Raw genomic sequence first — 17,481 nt, 5'->3', positions numbered from 1 at the left:
GGCATGCTATGTCTCTAATGCTGGTCATTCTTTTCTGCACCAAAAATAATATTTTTTACATTTATTTTTATAAATAAGCAGCCTATTCTTAAGCCATGTGTCATTCAGTGATCTTTCTATAGGACTGAATATTAAGTACATTTATTGCCTCAGAATTTTCCTTGAACTGGTGCTGTGCAATAAAGTTGGTTGTCATCTTTCTTACAGTAGAGCTCTAAATGAAATTCCAGCAAAGGAAGCTGAGTAGAACATAATCCATTTCAGAAAAGTTTTGATGTCAGTAAAATGTGCAACTGATACTAGTTTTAGCTTGTTTTAGATACTTAGCTGTAGCCGACTTAACTGCTGACAAATAAAAAGATTGTGTATTGCTTTTGTGCAAATAGCACCTTGCTTCTACTTAGGGCAAGTATGTCAACTTCTGTATTTTGTGTAGGTCTTTGGGTCTGTAGGTATGAAGAAAGTAATATGTCCTTTTGAGGGAATAAAAACCGTGCCATAAGCGTATGATTACAGAAAATAGGAGATTTTTGTATGTTTTAGTAAAGCTTGTTACTTTTGCAAGATTTGTTTCAGACCAGTCCTATTAGTGCTGAAAGTCTGTGCATTGTTTATTGATTTGTAGAGAGAATTTATACATGTGTCCTCTGTATAGAGAGAATAGTTACCCTTTATTAGGAGCATTTTGTTTACTATGATCATGTTATACAACCTTGTAGTGTAAGAAACAGCTCAGGAACAGTGCTATGAATCTAAATTTTCCTTTATTCTACTTTTATGTGTTCTGCATATTAATTTTCTGGGCTTCCATCAACTACAAATAATTAATACACTTTGCTTTTGGCCATGCAGTTGACTTCAATCAACTGTAATGATGCTGCTGATAGTACTGTGTTAGTTATGTACTTTTTACCGCTAGTCTTCAATTCCATTGCTAACCAAAACCAATTCTAGCATGTATTCCAAAGTCTAATGTACCAAGGAAAACAGAATCAAGGTTGATTTTATTTATTCAGCTTGATTACAATAATGAAGCTGTGTTTCTTTTGTTTTGATGCAACTCCTTCAGAGCGAGCATAGCCTTAAATTACTGAGGTTTCAGTTCTGGGACAGTATGTGTTGCAATGTTTGCTGTGATTTTTATATTTATTTTACCAATGTAAATAATTTGGTATTTATGTGCTATCACCTGTGGGTATGTTGTCACCTAGAAAACTGAAACCTATAATATTTCATTACTTTCATTTTTCAGTACTCATGGGTAAGAGAAAGGAAGAAAGTGTTCTAACTCCTGGGTCCCAGAAAAGGCAGAGAAAAGAATACACAGATAAACAAAGTGATGAATCTAATGATGAAGAAACTTTAGAATTCTCAGCTAATAGCGGTGCCTCTTCACAGCTGGTAAGTATAAAAAATCATAGAGATGAAGATGTAAGAAAAGTTCTGTTCCTGTTGAAACAAATGTCTTGGATGTAGGCATCAATAGAACAAAGCTAGGGATAACTTCTGTGGTGAGGACTTCTACATGAGGCTATTCTTACCTTATTTCTTTTGGGTCATCTAGTTATAATAGTCAATCATAACATAACAATATTCTGATTTAATAGAAGGAATACTACTGTAGTTGTGAAGTAAATGAAGGAAATGGATTTTGGTAGAACTATGGTATATTTCATTTATGGTTGTAGTAAAGGCAGACAAAATATTTGGAAAATTATTTATTTACTAAAAGAAGTGCCAAATACTTGTTTGTTTTGCATTGCTGACACTTTCGGATATCTGAAAAAAATCTGGTGTTTGAAATGAAAATTTTGATGGGAAATAAATTTGAAAACAGGAATTTTTTTTTACGCTTTTCTTTTAGTAGTTGAATTTTAGCTTGATAGATGACTAAAAAAAAAGTAATTTTTGAGATTGTAAATACTGTCCTGTGTATTTAGATTGGACATTAGGAAACTTTTCTTTACCAGTGCTAAGATACTGGACCAGGTTTCTCTGGGGATTTGAACCTGTCTGGGTGCCAGGTATGCACCAAAACCACTCTTTCACTGCCCTCCTTTCCTGGATGGGGGAGAGAAAATACAACAAAATGCTTGTGGTTGAGATAAGGGCAGGGAGAGATCACTCCCCAGTGACTGTCACGGGCAAAACAGACTCAGCCTGGGGAAATTAACTGAATTATTTACAGTCAAATCAGTGTTTGAGAGATAATGAGAAATGAACCCAAATCTTAAAACACCTTCCCTCCACCCATCCTTGGCTCCTCTTCACTCCCAATTTTCTTCTCCCCCCAGCCCAACAGCACAGGGGTATGGGGGCTTTTGTCAGTCAGTTCATTGCATGTTGTCTCTACCACTCACTCCTCTTCAGGAGGAGGACTCCCACGCATTCTGTGCTCCAGTGTGGATCCCTTCCACAGGATGCAGTCCCTCAGGAACAGCCTGCTCCACTGTGGGTCCGCCATGGGCTCACAGGTCCTACCAGCAAACCTCCTCCAGTGTAGACTTCCCATAGAGTCACAGCCTCCTTTGGGAATCCACCTGCTCCAGGACAGGGCTCTCCATGGGCTGCCGGTGGATCTCAGCTCTGATGCCTGGAGGACCTCTTGCCCCTCCTTGGTGTCCGCATAGCTGTTCCTCTCACATATTCTCTCTCCTCTCTTCTCTGGCTTCAGTTGCTGCAATTGCAATTTCCCTAGCCTGGAGGCACTACCACTGTTGCTGATGAGCTCAGCCTTGGCCAGCAGTGGGTCTGTCTTGGGGGTAGATGGAGAATGGCAATGGCTCTGTCAGACATGGGAAAGCTTCTGACAGGTTCTCACAGAAGCCACCCCTGTAGCTTCCTGTCCTTGCTACCACAACCCAAAGCCAGTTCAGCATCCTAGAGAGGTGGTAGGTGCCCCAAGCCTGTCAGTATTTACAAGATGTTTAGACAATGCCCTTAATGACATGCTTTAACTTGGTCAGCCAGCTATTGTGGATCTAGTATCTTATCTAGTATTTTATGTTGTATTGATGGTAAGTTAGTAATAGGGAGAACTGTAAGTTATGTGTGTGAGAGATCAACTTTGGTAGCTTTTTATTTTAGTAAATAGCTGCTCTATAGCAAGTGACCTTACACAGTGTTGTGAAACCCTTCTTTTTCCTTGTGGCTTGTAACAATCAATGTTTTCTATCATACTGTCATTTTAATTCTCATTGTGTTTAAAATATATAAACTTAATCTCATTAAAATGCATATATAACTTGAGTTTTAATTGTTCATTCTTTAGTCTGACGGTGAGGTTGGGATAATTGAAAGTATCCAGCTGAAGAACTTCATGTGCCATTCAAACCTAGGGCCTTTTCAGTTTGGATCAAATCTCAATTTTGTTGTTGGAACCAATGGAAGTAAGTATTAATTGCATAGAATCTTTGTCAAAGAACACTTCTCTTAATAATGTAGAAGATGTAGTTTTTTATTTGAAAAAGAACTACTGGCCATCTTTTAGGTGTGGACAAGGATTCACTTTTGAAATGAGGTACTACACAGGTCTATCCCAGTAGTTAAAGGCTGGTGAATTAGGTCTTAAAATTGGAGATTTTTGCAAAAGATAATGTGAATATAAATATTTTAATAGCTAAATAATGCACAAATTTTTATTTGAACTACATGTACTTATATGTTTATTACTAAATGCCCTATAATTGTCCAAGTGCCTGGAGTGCCCATCACTGAGTTTGGAAGAGCCACAATGGTTGTAATGGGGGGGTTGAAGTACTGCTGATAGTTGCATAATGCTAAACTTGATCTGAAGCACATTCAGCGACATCCTGCTTCCTGTGGTTTGAGCTTCCCGAGGACATCCAACATTTTGACAAGCTGTTGTGGTTAGCCTGGAGAAGGGGCAGAAGGTGTGTCCTCTCCAGGCTGGCTCTGGGAGAAGGAAGGGTGAAAGGTGTAATTGTGGACATTTGCCGCTAGAGGGCTGCCGCAGCCCAGGGTGAGGGCGTGCCGAGTGCGCGGACCAGGCGAGTTTCACGGCCCTCAGGTCCGTCATGTCATTTATTATATCAGATATTATCGTGTCATATCAGGTCATTTACCGTATCATATTTTATCAGCCAGCATTGCAGAGTACTTCAAAATTATAGCCTTAGCCCAGGCCCCAAAGGTGATAAACACCTAAGTAGGGAGTGACTGCTATGAGGAAGGTGTTACATAATGCAGCTCTGAGAACCAGCACAACAGCTCTGAGAGCAAATAAATCAGCATTGTGGTCAGCAACTATCAAGCTAATGTCATGAATGCTTAGAGCAAATTTGTTTTAACATACTCTGGTCAGTTATATCAACCCTTTGAGCCCCACACTGGGTGCTAGAAAGGACTGTTGTCATTTAATCCCTTTTAGCAGCTAAATATCATGCAGCCACTCACTCACTTCTCCATGTCCTCCAGTGGGATAGGAAGGAGAATTGGAAAAAGTTAAAACCTGTGGTTTGGGATAAGAATAGCTTAATAATTGAAATAAAATAAAATATAATAATTACTGTAATGAAAAACAGAAAGAAAGAGAGGAGTAAAACCCAAGAAAAACAAGTTATGCATAATGCAGTTGCTCACAACCAGCCCATCCGTGAGCAGCAATCAGTGGCTCCTGGACAGCATCCCCCATTTTATGCTCTAGGCACGATGTTCTATTGCATGGAATATTTGGCCAGTCTGGGTCAGTTCTTCTGGCCAGGCTCCTTCCTGCCTTCTTGTGCACCCCTCAGTGGCAGAGTATGAGACACTGAAGAGTCCTCAACTTTGCTACCTATCAACAACCAAAACATGAGCATGTTATCAGCATTATCATGCTGAGCTCATAACACAGCACTGTACAAGCTACTAGGTAGTAAAGGAGCTCTATCCCAGTTAACCCAGGACATAGAAACTATTACAGGAAAAGGAAGTGATACCTATTTATACAATTTTGTTTCTTCAGGAGGAAGAATTAAAAAAACATAAACATAAATTTTGAAAGAGAGCTTAAAAGCTTTCAGATAGTTAGATAAATGGTAATGTGTGTTTGATTTTTTTTTTGTTGTATATGCCTTTTCACTATGCTTTTTAGAAAGGGGAGATTGCTTCCTTCTGACTTACAACATGGTGAATCCAAATTGCTAAAGAGAAGTAACAGAAGTTTGGGTCAGCATGTTGGGTTTTTTTAGGGAGAATCTTGAAAATGGCAGATACTTTATTAGCATTATATGTTCAATAAAGACAGAATTTGGACCTCTAATGCATGAATATATAGCAAGTCAAAAACTGTAATATGGGTGGAGTAGAAATTACAATATCTTCTCTTTAAAACAATTTCAATGCTTCAATTACAGGTGGAAAAAGTTCTGTATTAACAGCACTAATTGTTGGACTTGGTGGAAAAGCCACTGCAACTAACAGAGGATCCTCATTAAAAATGTTTATTCAAAAAGGAGAGACGTAAGTTAAACTTTAATCTAAAAGTTGCATTTGTAATTTGGTGATTGTCATTGAGGTTAGCTTATGAGTTTTCTGTTTATGCTAATTTTCTGCATCTTCTTGTGGGATCCAACAGACTTGAATAAAGAGGATAACACTGAAGAGACCATATTTAAACAACACTCTCCCCTCACAAAAAAACCCCAGACCCTGAAAACAAAAAACTTCAGAAGTGTTACCACTTGTATATCATTCCTGAATGTTGTATTTTGAAACCAACTGGAAATTAAAACTCCAAACAGCTGGTTTCTGTCCCCTCCAGTGAGAGAGGGATAAAGGTGGAGATTATGTGGTGAAATAAAAACATGCTGAAAAAAGCCATCAACAAAATAAAGAAAAAAAAAAAAAACAGTAACAGCAACAATACTAAAATCAACAGTGTATTAAAGAGGGTGATTACAAGCAAAAATGTTCACTGAGTCTGATGCAAAGCAACTGCACCACAGCCCGAGTCAGACATCTCCTGAGACAAAGAAGAAAATGGCAAATGGAAGTGTCTGTGCCCATGTTGTGAAAAAAAAGAAGCAATGGTGGATAAATCATCTGCACCCATACTCCCTCCCCAAGCCTAAGATAAGAAAAACGATGACACACCAACCCCATCCTAGGACTGCAGCCACCCCAGTGCTTCACTGCTTCATTTTCTCTGGAGTAAGGGAACAAAATGGTGGCAGTTCCACTTCGTGTTCTCCTTCTCTTCCAGCTGAAGCTGCGTCCCCAGGGATGATGTGTGGGGTATAGAGTAACAGCACACACATGGCTCCGGGGTCTGCCCCTCACAGTAATGGCAAGAAAATTATCTCTGTCCTTCCTGAAACTGGGACACTGAACTAGCTAACATAGTGATGTGTTCTCTATATTCCCTGCTCTTGTGTAGTAACTTCCACTTTGCCACTTCAGAAAAATGGCGTCCACTAGAAAAATTCGTAGGTGACTAGTTATCATTGTTTTGCAAGCAGTGAGGTTAATTATTTTTCAATCTTTCTGGTGATGTGAATGAGTGTAAAGACCTTGACTTACAGCTGGATATTTGAACATGCAAGAAGTAGATTCATGTCTGCTGTGAGATTGGGGATAATGTGTTTCGGGAAACCAATAAAAAGATAGGAGGTTTATGAGTTTACATTTACATGAAGCTGCTATTCAGAGTCACATATCCCAGTCTTTTCCTTTCAGAGGTGCTTAAGAGTAAAATTGTTGGTAGTACTTGCCTTATATGTGTTAATGTTTCAGCACTCACTTGAGAAACAGGAAATAAGAATTTGGAACTGAAATTGCATCTCATCTTTTCTAGAAGAAAAGCTTAAGCATTCTGCTATATATTAGTTTGGTTAGGCTTTAGAAGCCAGATAACTGTTTTATACAGAAACCAATTTGAAGAAAGGAGAACTACCAAAAAGCAGTTCGATTCTGCAATGTAAAATGAAGGCAATCAGATGAGAAGGGAAGATTGAAGAACTCTCTCACAAATACTTGCTTTTGGCTCATTATTTAGGTGAAGCATATGAGGTGCAAGCAGTCAGTGTATGGCAGCAGTGTGTCTGTCGTGGTTACGGAGAAGAGGGCTGGACTTCTGGTGGTGTTTGATTCCATACCATCCCATGTCATGGCAGGGCTGTGGTATCAGCATGAGGAAGCCGGGGCTGAAAGCAGCTTTTGCTTTTCCCAGGTTCAAGGGAGGGGCTGTGTAGGTGTCAGGGTCAGCCCAGCAGACTTTGCCTGTCTCTGCCACTGGCAGTCTGTCTTGGTTTAGAGACAGGTTTAGGAAAAAAACACTCTGGAATGAGCATCTCCTGAAGAGAATGGCTTCAGTAATCCCTTTTGCCAGTGAAAAAATGAATGCCAGCAGGTGAAAGTAAAAAAACCCTATGTATTAACTTACAAAGTGCCTGCACAGCATGAAAAAAAATTGAATAAATGATAGATCCCCACCCACACCACAACAAAAAAAAACTTCAGAATGCCAGGGGAAGAAATAAACAATCTGGCTGCATGGCAGAGGGGGGACAAATGGTGGCTGGCTTTTGTCTCAGGGAAGAGGAAAAAGTTTGTGCAGCGGCTTGGGCAAAACAGACGGGACCCTGTTGGCTGGTGTTGGTCCCCTCCTCACAGCAGATAAAGCTGATGGATTTTGGTGTCCTTTCTCTTGTTGGTTCATCTTTGCCTGAGGTTTTGGGTTGGCTGGAGTAGCCCCCACTGCTGGTCTTGCTGATTATCTGATCTTGAACCAAAACCAAACTGAAACAGTTCAAGAAAAACAAACAAAAAAAAAACACCTGCAGAAGGATTGATACTGCTGTCCAGGGGAAAGGTGGGGTGGGGGGGGGAAAAGGAAACTTCTTGCTTAGCTACTAAAAAATCAAGTTAGCTAAGCAGCTGAGCAACTGCCTATCTCTGCAGCAGCACCCAGCATGCTGGGGAGTCAGTCTTGAACACAAAGTCTGCACAAGAGCCCCCAAAGGCTCATGCCCCTCCTCTGGACCCACCTTAAAGCCACAGCAGCCATTTTTGGGCATAAAGCAGACAGTCAGGAATAGAGCATCGTCATAAAATCACCCCAAGACACAGCCTCTTTCTCCTTCCCCTGAGCCATGGCTTTTCTGGTTTGGTGCTGAAAGACAGCACCGGCAAGCTCAAGATGCCACTCAGAGAAAAAGGGTGGGAACAGCAGCAGCATGGAGTAGAGCCCAGCCAAGCTGTGTGGAGCCCCAGCCACTGTGGCCACAGCACTGCAGCACTACTGCTGCCAGAACCACCGAGTGCTCCAGTCCTGCTTGTGCCCAGTCAGGCCCAGGAAAAGGGTCCTCTGACCTGATCCAGAGCCCTGTCAGGTCCCACCAGGTTTTGTCTTGTCCCTGTTTTCCCATTGTTTTTGGGCTGGGGAAGGGGAAAGTTAAGCCATGAGCATCCGTGACATAGTGCCTTTGTTTTATCATGCACTACATGGCCCAGCACGAGGCCAGTTGCCATTCTGCCTTTGTCTGAGAAACCATGCCAGGTCCTGTCTTGGGGAAGCATTTTTGTGTAGTGGTGAATACCCTTCTGTGGGTAAAACATTCTCTGTTTTGTACATTCTTACTAATATTGTTGTGGTTTTGAGATTTTGCTGTAAATTGTGATTTCATCTTATAATCTCTTCTGTAGTTTCCTCCACTATGGGAAGGGGGTGGAGGAAAGGGGACAGCTTGAGTAGGTTTACTTTTCCCTTTACTTTACTTTTACTTTACTGCTGGGTTTTAAACCAGCAATGTTTCTAATGCTGTTACGGCTCAAACCAAATAAATACGTGTTTTTCTGATTGGTGCTGTGACTGACTTGCAGCTGTGACCTGTAGGACACGTGACAATTTGCATGGAAAATTAAAATGTTCTGATTTTTTTTGTTGTTTTTAGATTTGAAATTCATTTCAGGGGTTTTAAAATTATTTTTGTTATTTTTTTTAGTTCTGCAGATATTTCCATAACTTTGCGAAACCAAGGAAGAGATGCTTTTAAACCAGAATTGTATGGTACCTCTATAACTGTGAATCAGCGCATTAATCAGGATGGAAGCAGAACTTGCAAACTGAAAAGCAAATCTGGTTGGTGGTAGTTGGCTTTGTTCTCAGTCTTAGAAGTTCTCTAAACTTGTTAATGGCTTTGAATGCCTTGAAGTTAGTAAAGGATGATGTTTTTCTTTTCATGAAATCACTCAAGGATGATGACAATGTCCATTTTTCTTGTTTTTATCCCAAACTAAAAATATTTTAGTATGCCAAAAGCAATTATGTATTTATTGGTATGTATTATTTAGTATGTCAGGTGTAGCATTATGTATTTGTTTTCACAAAAATCTGCTTCTGTGATGAGGCTGAACCTAGTTTTTTTAGTCTTTTTTGAGGTTTTATTGAATTTGCTGATTTATCTAAATTCTGTCACAGAGGGTTTATGAAGCAAAGGAGGACTTCAATTAGAAGTCTTTCTGTGCAAATGAAAATATATTGAAAAAGTAATAATTAAAAAAAAAAACCCTAAGCAGTGTTTCTAGTTTAGGACTAAATCTGTGTTACAAAAAGATGGATTTCATTTTTTAGATTCTCTGCAATGAAGAAAATACTCTGGGGCATTTTACCTATTGATATATTTCCTTTCTTTTTTTTACCACTAGGGTCCATAATTTCTTCAAAGAAAGAGGAACTCATAGGAATACTAGATCACTTTAATATACAGGTAGTTGTTCTAGTGTTTAAATCCTGTGCAATTTAAGAGGACATTGGTATGTGATATTATAAAAAGAAATGTACTATTGCTTAAAGGAGAGAGTTGAAAATACATACCTCATGCAATGCAGAATAGGATTCTGTCCCAGACAGATAAGTATTTGCTGTCATCTGTGAGCTATGAGTCATGTGTCCTGTTGATAAAAGTTTTGACATATGTAGGTTTCTTTTGTATCTGAAGAGGTTTTTTCTGCTGATTATTTCAGTTCTAGCTGTTTCAGAAATTTGAATGTGATTTTTCTGCCTAATTGATTAATAAAAGATTAGGTAGTGCATATGAAATTTAAAATATTCAACTTACTTAGAATTTCAAATAAAAGAAATTTCAGTTAGTATGTATTGATTTTATTTTGTGACAGTGTCTGTAAGAATATATGAGTCAGTTAATTGTATTTATTGCAATACTTTGACGCAACAAGAATTTCTAATGCTGATTTTGTTAAATAAATGGAATTTGCAGGTACTGATTTATAGAAGTCACATATCCTCTTGGAAGCAGTTGCTTAGTTGTCCTTGCTGTGGTTCTATTTTATATTTGATATAGTTAAGTTTTTTAATTTTCTGTTTGTTATTGGTTTTGTTTGTTATGTTTTGGTTTTTTTGAAGATGTGAGAGGATTAGCAAGCTTGATTTCACAACTTCAGCTTAGTAATAAGTTGCAAGACTGAAACAGAGTTCTCACTTTCATGGATTTGCAGTTACATGGTAACTTGTAATTAAAATAAAATAAAAATTATTTATTTTTGCAGGTAGATAATCCTGTGTCTGTTTTAACCCAAGAGATGAGTAAACAGTTTTTACAGACTAAAAATGAAGGGGACAAGTACAAGGTAAGAAATAAATTTAGCATAGTCGTAAAACATTAAAATACCAATAGCAAATTTTTAGAGCATTTGGAAAAAAAAAAATCAAATTCCTTAATTTTAATCACCTGTTTTGGGTTAACTCAGGTAAGTAAATAAAAACCACACAACCACTTGTTCACTTCCCTTCTGTGCTGCCCCCAAGTTTGGGCTGGGGGAATGGGAAATGAAGAGTAAAAATTTAAAAAAAAAAATTAGAGGGATGAGATAAAATTTGTGTGATAACTGAAGTGAAAGGTGGAAGGAGAGAGAAAGAAAGTGAAACAAAATAAGAGATGCAAATGGAATCACTCACCACCTCCTATTGGTAGACTGAGGCTCAGCCAGTGTCCAAGCAAAAGATGGCTAATCCCCCTAAGCCCTCTCTTACCTGTTTTTTATTGGTGAGCATGACTGTGCTGGTTTGGGCTGGATTAGAGTTAATTTTCTTCATGGCAGCTTGTATAGGGCTGCTTTGTAGATTTGTGCTAAAAACAGTGTTGATAATAGGGAGATGTTTTCCTTATTGCTGTTTTTGTAACTGCTGCGCAGGCCTTACACAGAGTCAAGGCTTTTTCTTCTTCTTTTTCCACCCATGAGCAAGGAGGCTGGGGGTGCACAAGGCTTTGGTCACATCCTGGGCAGGTGACCCCAGCTGACAAAAGGGATATCCCAGACCATATGGCATCATGCTCAGCATATTGAGCTGGGCAAAGAAGGGGGAATTGGGGGGTGTTTTGAATGATGTGTTTTTCTTCCCAAGTCACCATTAGGCAGGATGAAGTCCTGCTTTGCTGGGGGTGGCTGAACACCTGCCCCAGGAAATGGTGAATGAATTCCATGTTTTGCTTGGCTTGCATGTGCAGCTTTTGCTGTATTAAACTTTTTTTTATCTCAACCCATGTGTTTTCTTGCTTTTACTTTTCTGATTCTCTTCCCTGTCACACCCCAGGGGAAAGTGAGTACGTGGCTGGGGCTAAACCATCACAATGACATTTTCTGAGGTGGCATATCTCGTTAGCTGCTTGGTTGTATCATTTGCCTGGTTGTATACCTCCCCAACTTCCTGCACACCCAGCTGGTCTATTTACTGAGAGGGCCGAGTGAGAAAAAGGAGGCTTCAGTGCAACAGCTGAAATATGAGTGTGTAGTCAGTATTTTTTTGATCACACATCTAAAATAAAACACCATAACAGTTGCTGTAAAGAAATTCAACTCCATCCCAACCAGAGCCAGTGCAGTATCTGATTGCACTAATCATCCACTTGCATGAACGATATTTTTGAAGATTCTTCTCTCTAAAGAGATGGATAAATTTAAATTTTAGGGCTCTTCTGAGTTAGTTCATTATTCAGAAGTACCCCTATTGGAAATGAGTGCTTTAAGTCACCCAGAGAACCACTGGCACAGGTATCAGCAAAAACAGGTTTAATATTGAAGTGAAAGTGTGGCTAGGTTCATTGGCAAGGTTCACTCTCCTACTTACATAGATGCACAAGAGGAAAATTGGACTAAAACCTGAAATCAATCAATCTAAAACTAAAATCAACCTAAAATGATCTATGTGGAGGTTGGAATGGGAAAAAGGTATAGATAAAAAGGAGTAAGGGAGACCTTCCCATTCAGCCGCAAGGTTCAGAATGAATCCCCTTGCCAAACATAGCTCTGGACTTGACCACAGTTTAGGCCTAAAGGTTTTGACAGTGCATTAATTTAACAGTACTTAATTAGTAGCCTGCTTTAAACAATTTGACAGACAATTCTTAGAGAATTTACTATAGCACAATGGTAACTGACTCATAGGCCTAATTTTCTTACTCATCTAAGTACTTAAGAATCTTAAGAAACATTCATAATACAGTTGCTATACCAGATGCACACTTGTATGTAAACAGACTTAAAGATTGTGTACAAGATGTATACCTGTGAAAAATTCCCCTGCAACTCAGAGAAGTATTCATGTCAAATGCCTTTGGATCTTCTCAGCAGGTGAAGAGTTGATCCCTGAGGAATGGGGGTATCAGCCCAGGCTCTGTCAGCTTCTGGCAGCAGTCTTCCAAGTAACTTGAGAGTACTCTGGCTCACAGTGGTGTTTCACTCAGAGAGAGATGCTGTCACAGCCCACTGTGGTCCAGGAGAGTTCAGTGGATCTCCCTTGGGACCACTGTTTATAGGGTCACAAGAGGGTTGTAATAGTAAATTTTCACCCTGACCATAATTCAAGTCAGTAACTTTCTGTGAAAATTCAGTAACAAAAATGTTGTTCTATTTGGGTTTTTAGTCAGGCAAGAAAAACAAGTTTCAAAGGCTCTTCATTTAGAAAGAGGAGCTTGTCAGACAGTGTAAGTTCCTGGGAGTAGAGAGTGTTTCTGATAAACTCAAGAGGAGCTGAGCCCAGCTTCTGTTCATCAAGGCTGGAGCTAACAAACATTTCAAATACCACATTGTGGCCTGAGGAGGGGGTAGAAGTTGTACCACCACAACCTGGCCAGTTTTTTCACTTTGGATATCATTCAGCATACAGGGATGTTGGGATGAATGTTGTAATTATTGAAGGTCCACTTAGATATGGTGCTGATCTCACATCTGCATCTTTTTATTTCTTTTCAGTTTTTTATGAAGGCTACTCAGCTGGAACAAATGAAAGAAGATTATTCATTTATCGGGAAAACTAAAAAAAATACCCGTGTTCAGATAGAACAAGGGGAAGAGGTATGTAAAAGTTAAAGTAATTATTAGGACAGATCTGAGCAGTGAAGGAAGTACAGGAGTTAAACTGCGTAGTTTCATTTTATTAGGTCTCAGTGACATTAAATTTCAAAAACCCAAATCTTTCTAAAATTTCATATTATATCACGGCTTTTTGCAGTCATGATTGAACCCCTGTTTTCTTTTTTAAGCGTCTTGAAGAACTTAAGCAGCTTTATTTGGAAAAGAAGGAAATTTTCAAAAGCATCGCGTCTGTGAATGAAATGCAAAATCGTCTCAAAGATTTGAAACATCAAATTGCGTGGGCAGTGGTAAATGTCTTTCTAAAATATATTTGTTCATGTGAAATGTGCTTCATTCCCAGTCTCCTGTGCGTATGCTAACATGGGCTTCTTTAGGTGAGTGAGATGGAAAAAGAAGTAGAGCTGCTCAAAGAAGGTATCAAAGCTGAAGAAGGAAATACAGAGCTCCTTCAGAAGGTCGAAGAATGCCAGGTACGTATATGGTCTAAACCATGTAGCACTCTAGCTGTAGTCACCCCCCAAGTCAGAGATCTGTTGTGAAGGTTTTTGTGGGTGTCATTGCCTTTAGAAAAGAGCAATGATTTCAGGAGAGATCTGGGAGTTTTGGGATGGTTCTTAAGGCTTCTGTAGGTAGCAAGAAAGAATAATTTTGTCATACATTCTGATTCACATATGAAACACACTTTGTGCAGAGAAAGAGGCATCATTATTTTGAATCTAGAATCATAGAATAGTTTGCGTGGGAAGAGACCTTAAAGATCATCCAGTTCCAAGCCCCCTGCCATGGGCAGGAACACCTTCCAATGGATCAGGCTGCTCAAAGCCCCATCCCACCTGGCACTGATAACACTTCCAGATATGGGGCATCGACAGATTCTCTGGGCAGCCTGTGACATTGCCTCACCACCCCCACAGTAAAGAATGAATTCCACATATTAACCTAAATTTCCCCTCTTTCAGTTTAAACCCATTATTCATTGTCATATCAATACAGATAATGAAGAATCCCTCTCCAGCTTCCTTCACTGCCCTTCAGATACCAAAAGGCTGCTATGAGGTCTTCATGCAACCTGCACTTCTCCAGGCTGAACAGCCCCAAAACTTCTCAGTCTATTAAAACTCCTCCAAACTTTCTTTGTTAGCACTTATTTTCCTTTTTTAAAAAAAGTTTTTTTAATGTTTTTTTTCTTTCTTTTAAAAAGTATGTGTTTCACAATTTCACATTTTTGCTTTATGATCAGCATGTCTATGTAGCGATAAAGGAACATTGTCTAGATGCTGGTTTCATTTCTTTTGGTGTCATGGTACTTGACCTTATTGTATTAAAAGTCCTGTGTTTGAGTAAACCTTGAGATAGAAAAAAAGGTTGCTGTCTGTGTCACAGATTTGGTAGTCTGTTGATTTCCCAAAAAGGAACATTTATGAGTTTTCATCTTAGCATATCCATGGTGGCAATGTCTTGCTCTTTTTTTTGAAACCCAGCAGAACTCAAACAATTGAAATGTGTCTAATGGATTCTTTTGAGAGATATTCGTCTTATAACATTAAGAGCTTTTGAAGAAAATTTTATTCCTTTACTAATTGTTTTGTTGTTTTTTTCACCAAAGGCAAAAGTAAATGAAGCAGAAAAAAAGTACAAAGCAATACAAGACAAATTGATAACAGTAAGTGAAGAAGCACAAGGCCTTCATCCTCAGTGTATTTCTTTGAAGGCTGAAGTGCAGGCAAAAAGAAAAACAGTCAATGAAACTGAGGTAGGCAAAAAAAACCCTTTCGAAGTTAATACCAATTTAAAGCTATAAACTTGTCCATGCTCTATCCATCTCTAATTCTACACCTGTGTCTTGGCTTCTTGAGTCCATGGTGAGTTCAGAACAGGTGCAATTTCCTGCCTGACTGGCAAGTAGTGACTGTTCAGGGTCCCTAGTGTTTATGCCTTTACATAGTTACTAAACAGTGTTAAGCTTAGGTCAAAATAAATAAATAGATGTAATTTTTGAAAATCAAGTTATGTTTGTCTGGTTTGGTGCAGTTCAGTATTTTCTCAAAACTGTAGTTCTTTCGGAAATTATTTCTTCTATTTCTTAAACTACTGTATCCTATTTCCTTGATAGATCATTTATAATCGTTCCAAAACAGAGTTAAAACGTCTGGAGAAAGACAGTGAACAGCTACATAAACGAATTGAGGAACTGAAAAGCTGGTAAATACAGATACAGTGATTTTGGTGTATGTTTATTACGATCTAGGTGGAAAAGAAGTGAACTTTTCTGATTACTGAGAAAACCTGCAGTAATAGAAAGTATTTATTTAGTCTTTAGCAGGGTCCAGTTAAATACCTGGATATTTCTGATCCTGCTTCTTTCCATACCAAAATTTTGACTAGAATGTCAAAAGAAGAGGCAGTTGGATGTCAAAAGTGGCTTTTCTTTGTTTGTTTGGGGGTTTTGTTTGTTTGTTTGGGGTTGTTTTGTTTTTTTTGCTTTTTTTTTTGGTGATAATTGATCTTCTCTAGCTTCCATGTAAAACAAATATGTCTTAAACTAAATGCAATAAGAATGTAACTGGTGGGAGTTACATGTGATTAGAAGTTTAAAAAAATTAAAATGGGCATTATTGTTATGTATATTTTGCAACTTAACAGAATCTTAAATGTAACTGATGAGTATATCTTCTCTATGCTACAGGTAATGAAATTCATGTCACTTGCAAATCATCTGTATGGTTTTAAAATATGGATGTATGTTCTTTTCTAGTGCTAATCAGGTTTCAGAGCCTGAGAAATTGGAAAGACAAAGGAGAATTGCATACTTAAGGGAACAGTTAAAGGCATTCCATGATGAAGAAATAATGATTGGTCAGCAGTTGGATCAGTTTCAGCAGGCTATATCTAAGTGTAGGGAAGATCATTCTAGACTCAGGTAAGTTTGCTTTTTGAATGTAATTGTTTGCCTCTGTTTCAAGTTAGAGAGAATCCCTTCTTTTATGTATCCCTTTTAATGTACCTGTGATCCCTGAGGTGTTAGGCTCCAGTTTATTTTTCATGTTATAAGAGAATAGATAGACTTAGGAGTAATTGCTGCTTCTATAGGTAAGGCAGATTCACAGAGGGCTTTGAGGCAAAGAGGTTCAAATATGAATTTAGCCCATACCCGAAATAGAAAAGACAAAGCACTCTGGCTTTGATTTGGAGAGCTGAACTTGAACAATGATTACTGAAGGGGATTATGGCAATGTCAATTATTGTCCTAAAGGTTTTGAGAATTGTTCCTTATTGTAGCTGGTGTATTAATTTAAATGCCTCTTATCAGTTATTATAACCAATGCTTACTGTGTGTTTTGCTGAAGATCTTTGAAGACAATGAAATTGAAACCGATAATTAGAAATAAAATAAATTTATTATAATGTGTTAGAAATAAAAAAGTCTTATAGAACTGTTGTAAAGTAGTAGTTTCCTCTATTGCTTTTTTTTCCCTCTTGTTTCTTGAAACTATAAAAATCTTACTGCATCTGTGTACCTAGCTTTACATTGAACTACTGATACCTTGATACGGAATTCTATTAGTAATTGAAAAACAAGGCTTTATAATTATTTTAGTGCACTTTAGGCTCTATAACTGCTGAAAAAAAAATCTATTATCTTAGGAGAGAAAGCAGTGAAGTGCAGCAAGCACTGGATGCCCAGCAGAAGCAGCTGAGAGACCTGAAAGATAGTAAAACAAACACTTTGAAAAGATTTGGACCACATATACCAGCATTTCTTGAAGCAGTTGAAGTAGCCCATAGACAAGGACAATTTAGAAAGAAACCTCTTGGACCTTTAGGTAAGAACAATTTCTGAAGCATGTTTTCTCATGGGATATTTTTGTATGGCTGCTAATGTAAGTAGTGGTCTTTTAGAGCTCTTTAAGGGACTTCAGAAATATCTTTTTCTTCTGTACTTCCTGGACTAAAGGTTTTACCCTGCCAGGTTATCTTTTGCTTCTGTTATGCAGTCACTAACATCTACTGGCTTTCCTCAATTTCCAGCCATTTTTGTTGAGGTATTTTACAATGGTGAACTTTCAGTGCATCTCTCCAACTCCCCCACATCCTGAAGTCATCAGGGAACTGTGCTTTGACTGCTTGTTCCTCAGTGGATGGCAC

General features: G+C 38.5%; 1 protein-coding gene across 7 annotated transcripts in view; it reads left to right on the top strand.

The window, feature by feature from the left end:
- SMC6 (structural maintenance of chromosomes 6) overlaps positions 1–17,481 on the top strand; it is a 44,609-nt gene that overhangs the window by 4,448 nt on the left and 22,680 nt on the right. For 6 of the 7 annotated variants that reach the window (XR_009485976.1, XR_009485975.1, XM_059842915.1 and 3 more), the window contains exons 2-14: positions 1,253–1,401; positions 3,272–3,389; positions 5,358–5,463; positions 8,946–9,082; positions 9,649–9,710; positions 10,510–10,590; positions 13,213–13,314; positions 13,503–13,622; positions 13,710–13,805; positions 14,942–15,088; positions 15,449–15,537; positions 16,091–16,255; positions 16,981–17,159. Coding sequence is in view for 5 of the 7 variants with exons in the window: in XM_059842915.1 (XP_059698898.1) it covers positions 1,258–1,401; positions 3,272–3,389; positions 5,358–5,463; positions 8,946–9,082; positions 9,649–9,710; positions 10,510–10,590; positions 13,213–13,314; positions 13,503–13,622; positions 13,710–13,805; positions 14,942–15,088; positions 15,449–15,537; positions 16,091–16,255; positions 16,981–17,159 (1,546 nt within the window). In the remaining 2 variants the exon portion in view is untranslated. Of the gene's footprint in view, positions 1–1,252; positions 1,402–3,271; positions 3,390–5,357; positions 5,464–8,945; positions 9,083–9,648; positions 9,711–10,509; positions 10,591–13,212; positions 13,315–13,502; positions 13,623–13,709; positions 13,806–14,941; positions 15,089–15,448; positions 15,538–16,090; positions 16,256–16,980; positions 17,160–17,481 lie in introns of those variants that run through there. The other variant, XM_059842917.1, reaches the window with a different exon arrangement.

This window comes from Haemorhous mexicanus, chromosome 3, assembly GCF_027477595.1.
Source record: "Haemorhous mexicanus isolate bHaeMex1 chromosome 3, bHaeMex1.pri, whole genome shotgun sequence".
Classification (NCBI taxonomy): Eukaryota; Metazoa; Chordata; class Aves; order Passeriformes; family Fringillidae; genus Haemorhous; species Haemorhous mexicanus.
Note: the sequence above shows the minus strand (reverse complement) of the source record. Positions and strands in the feature narration are given on the sequence as shown.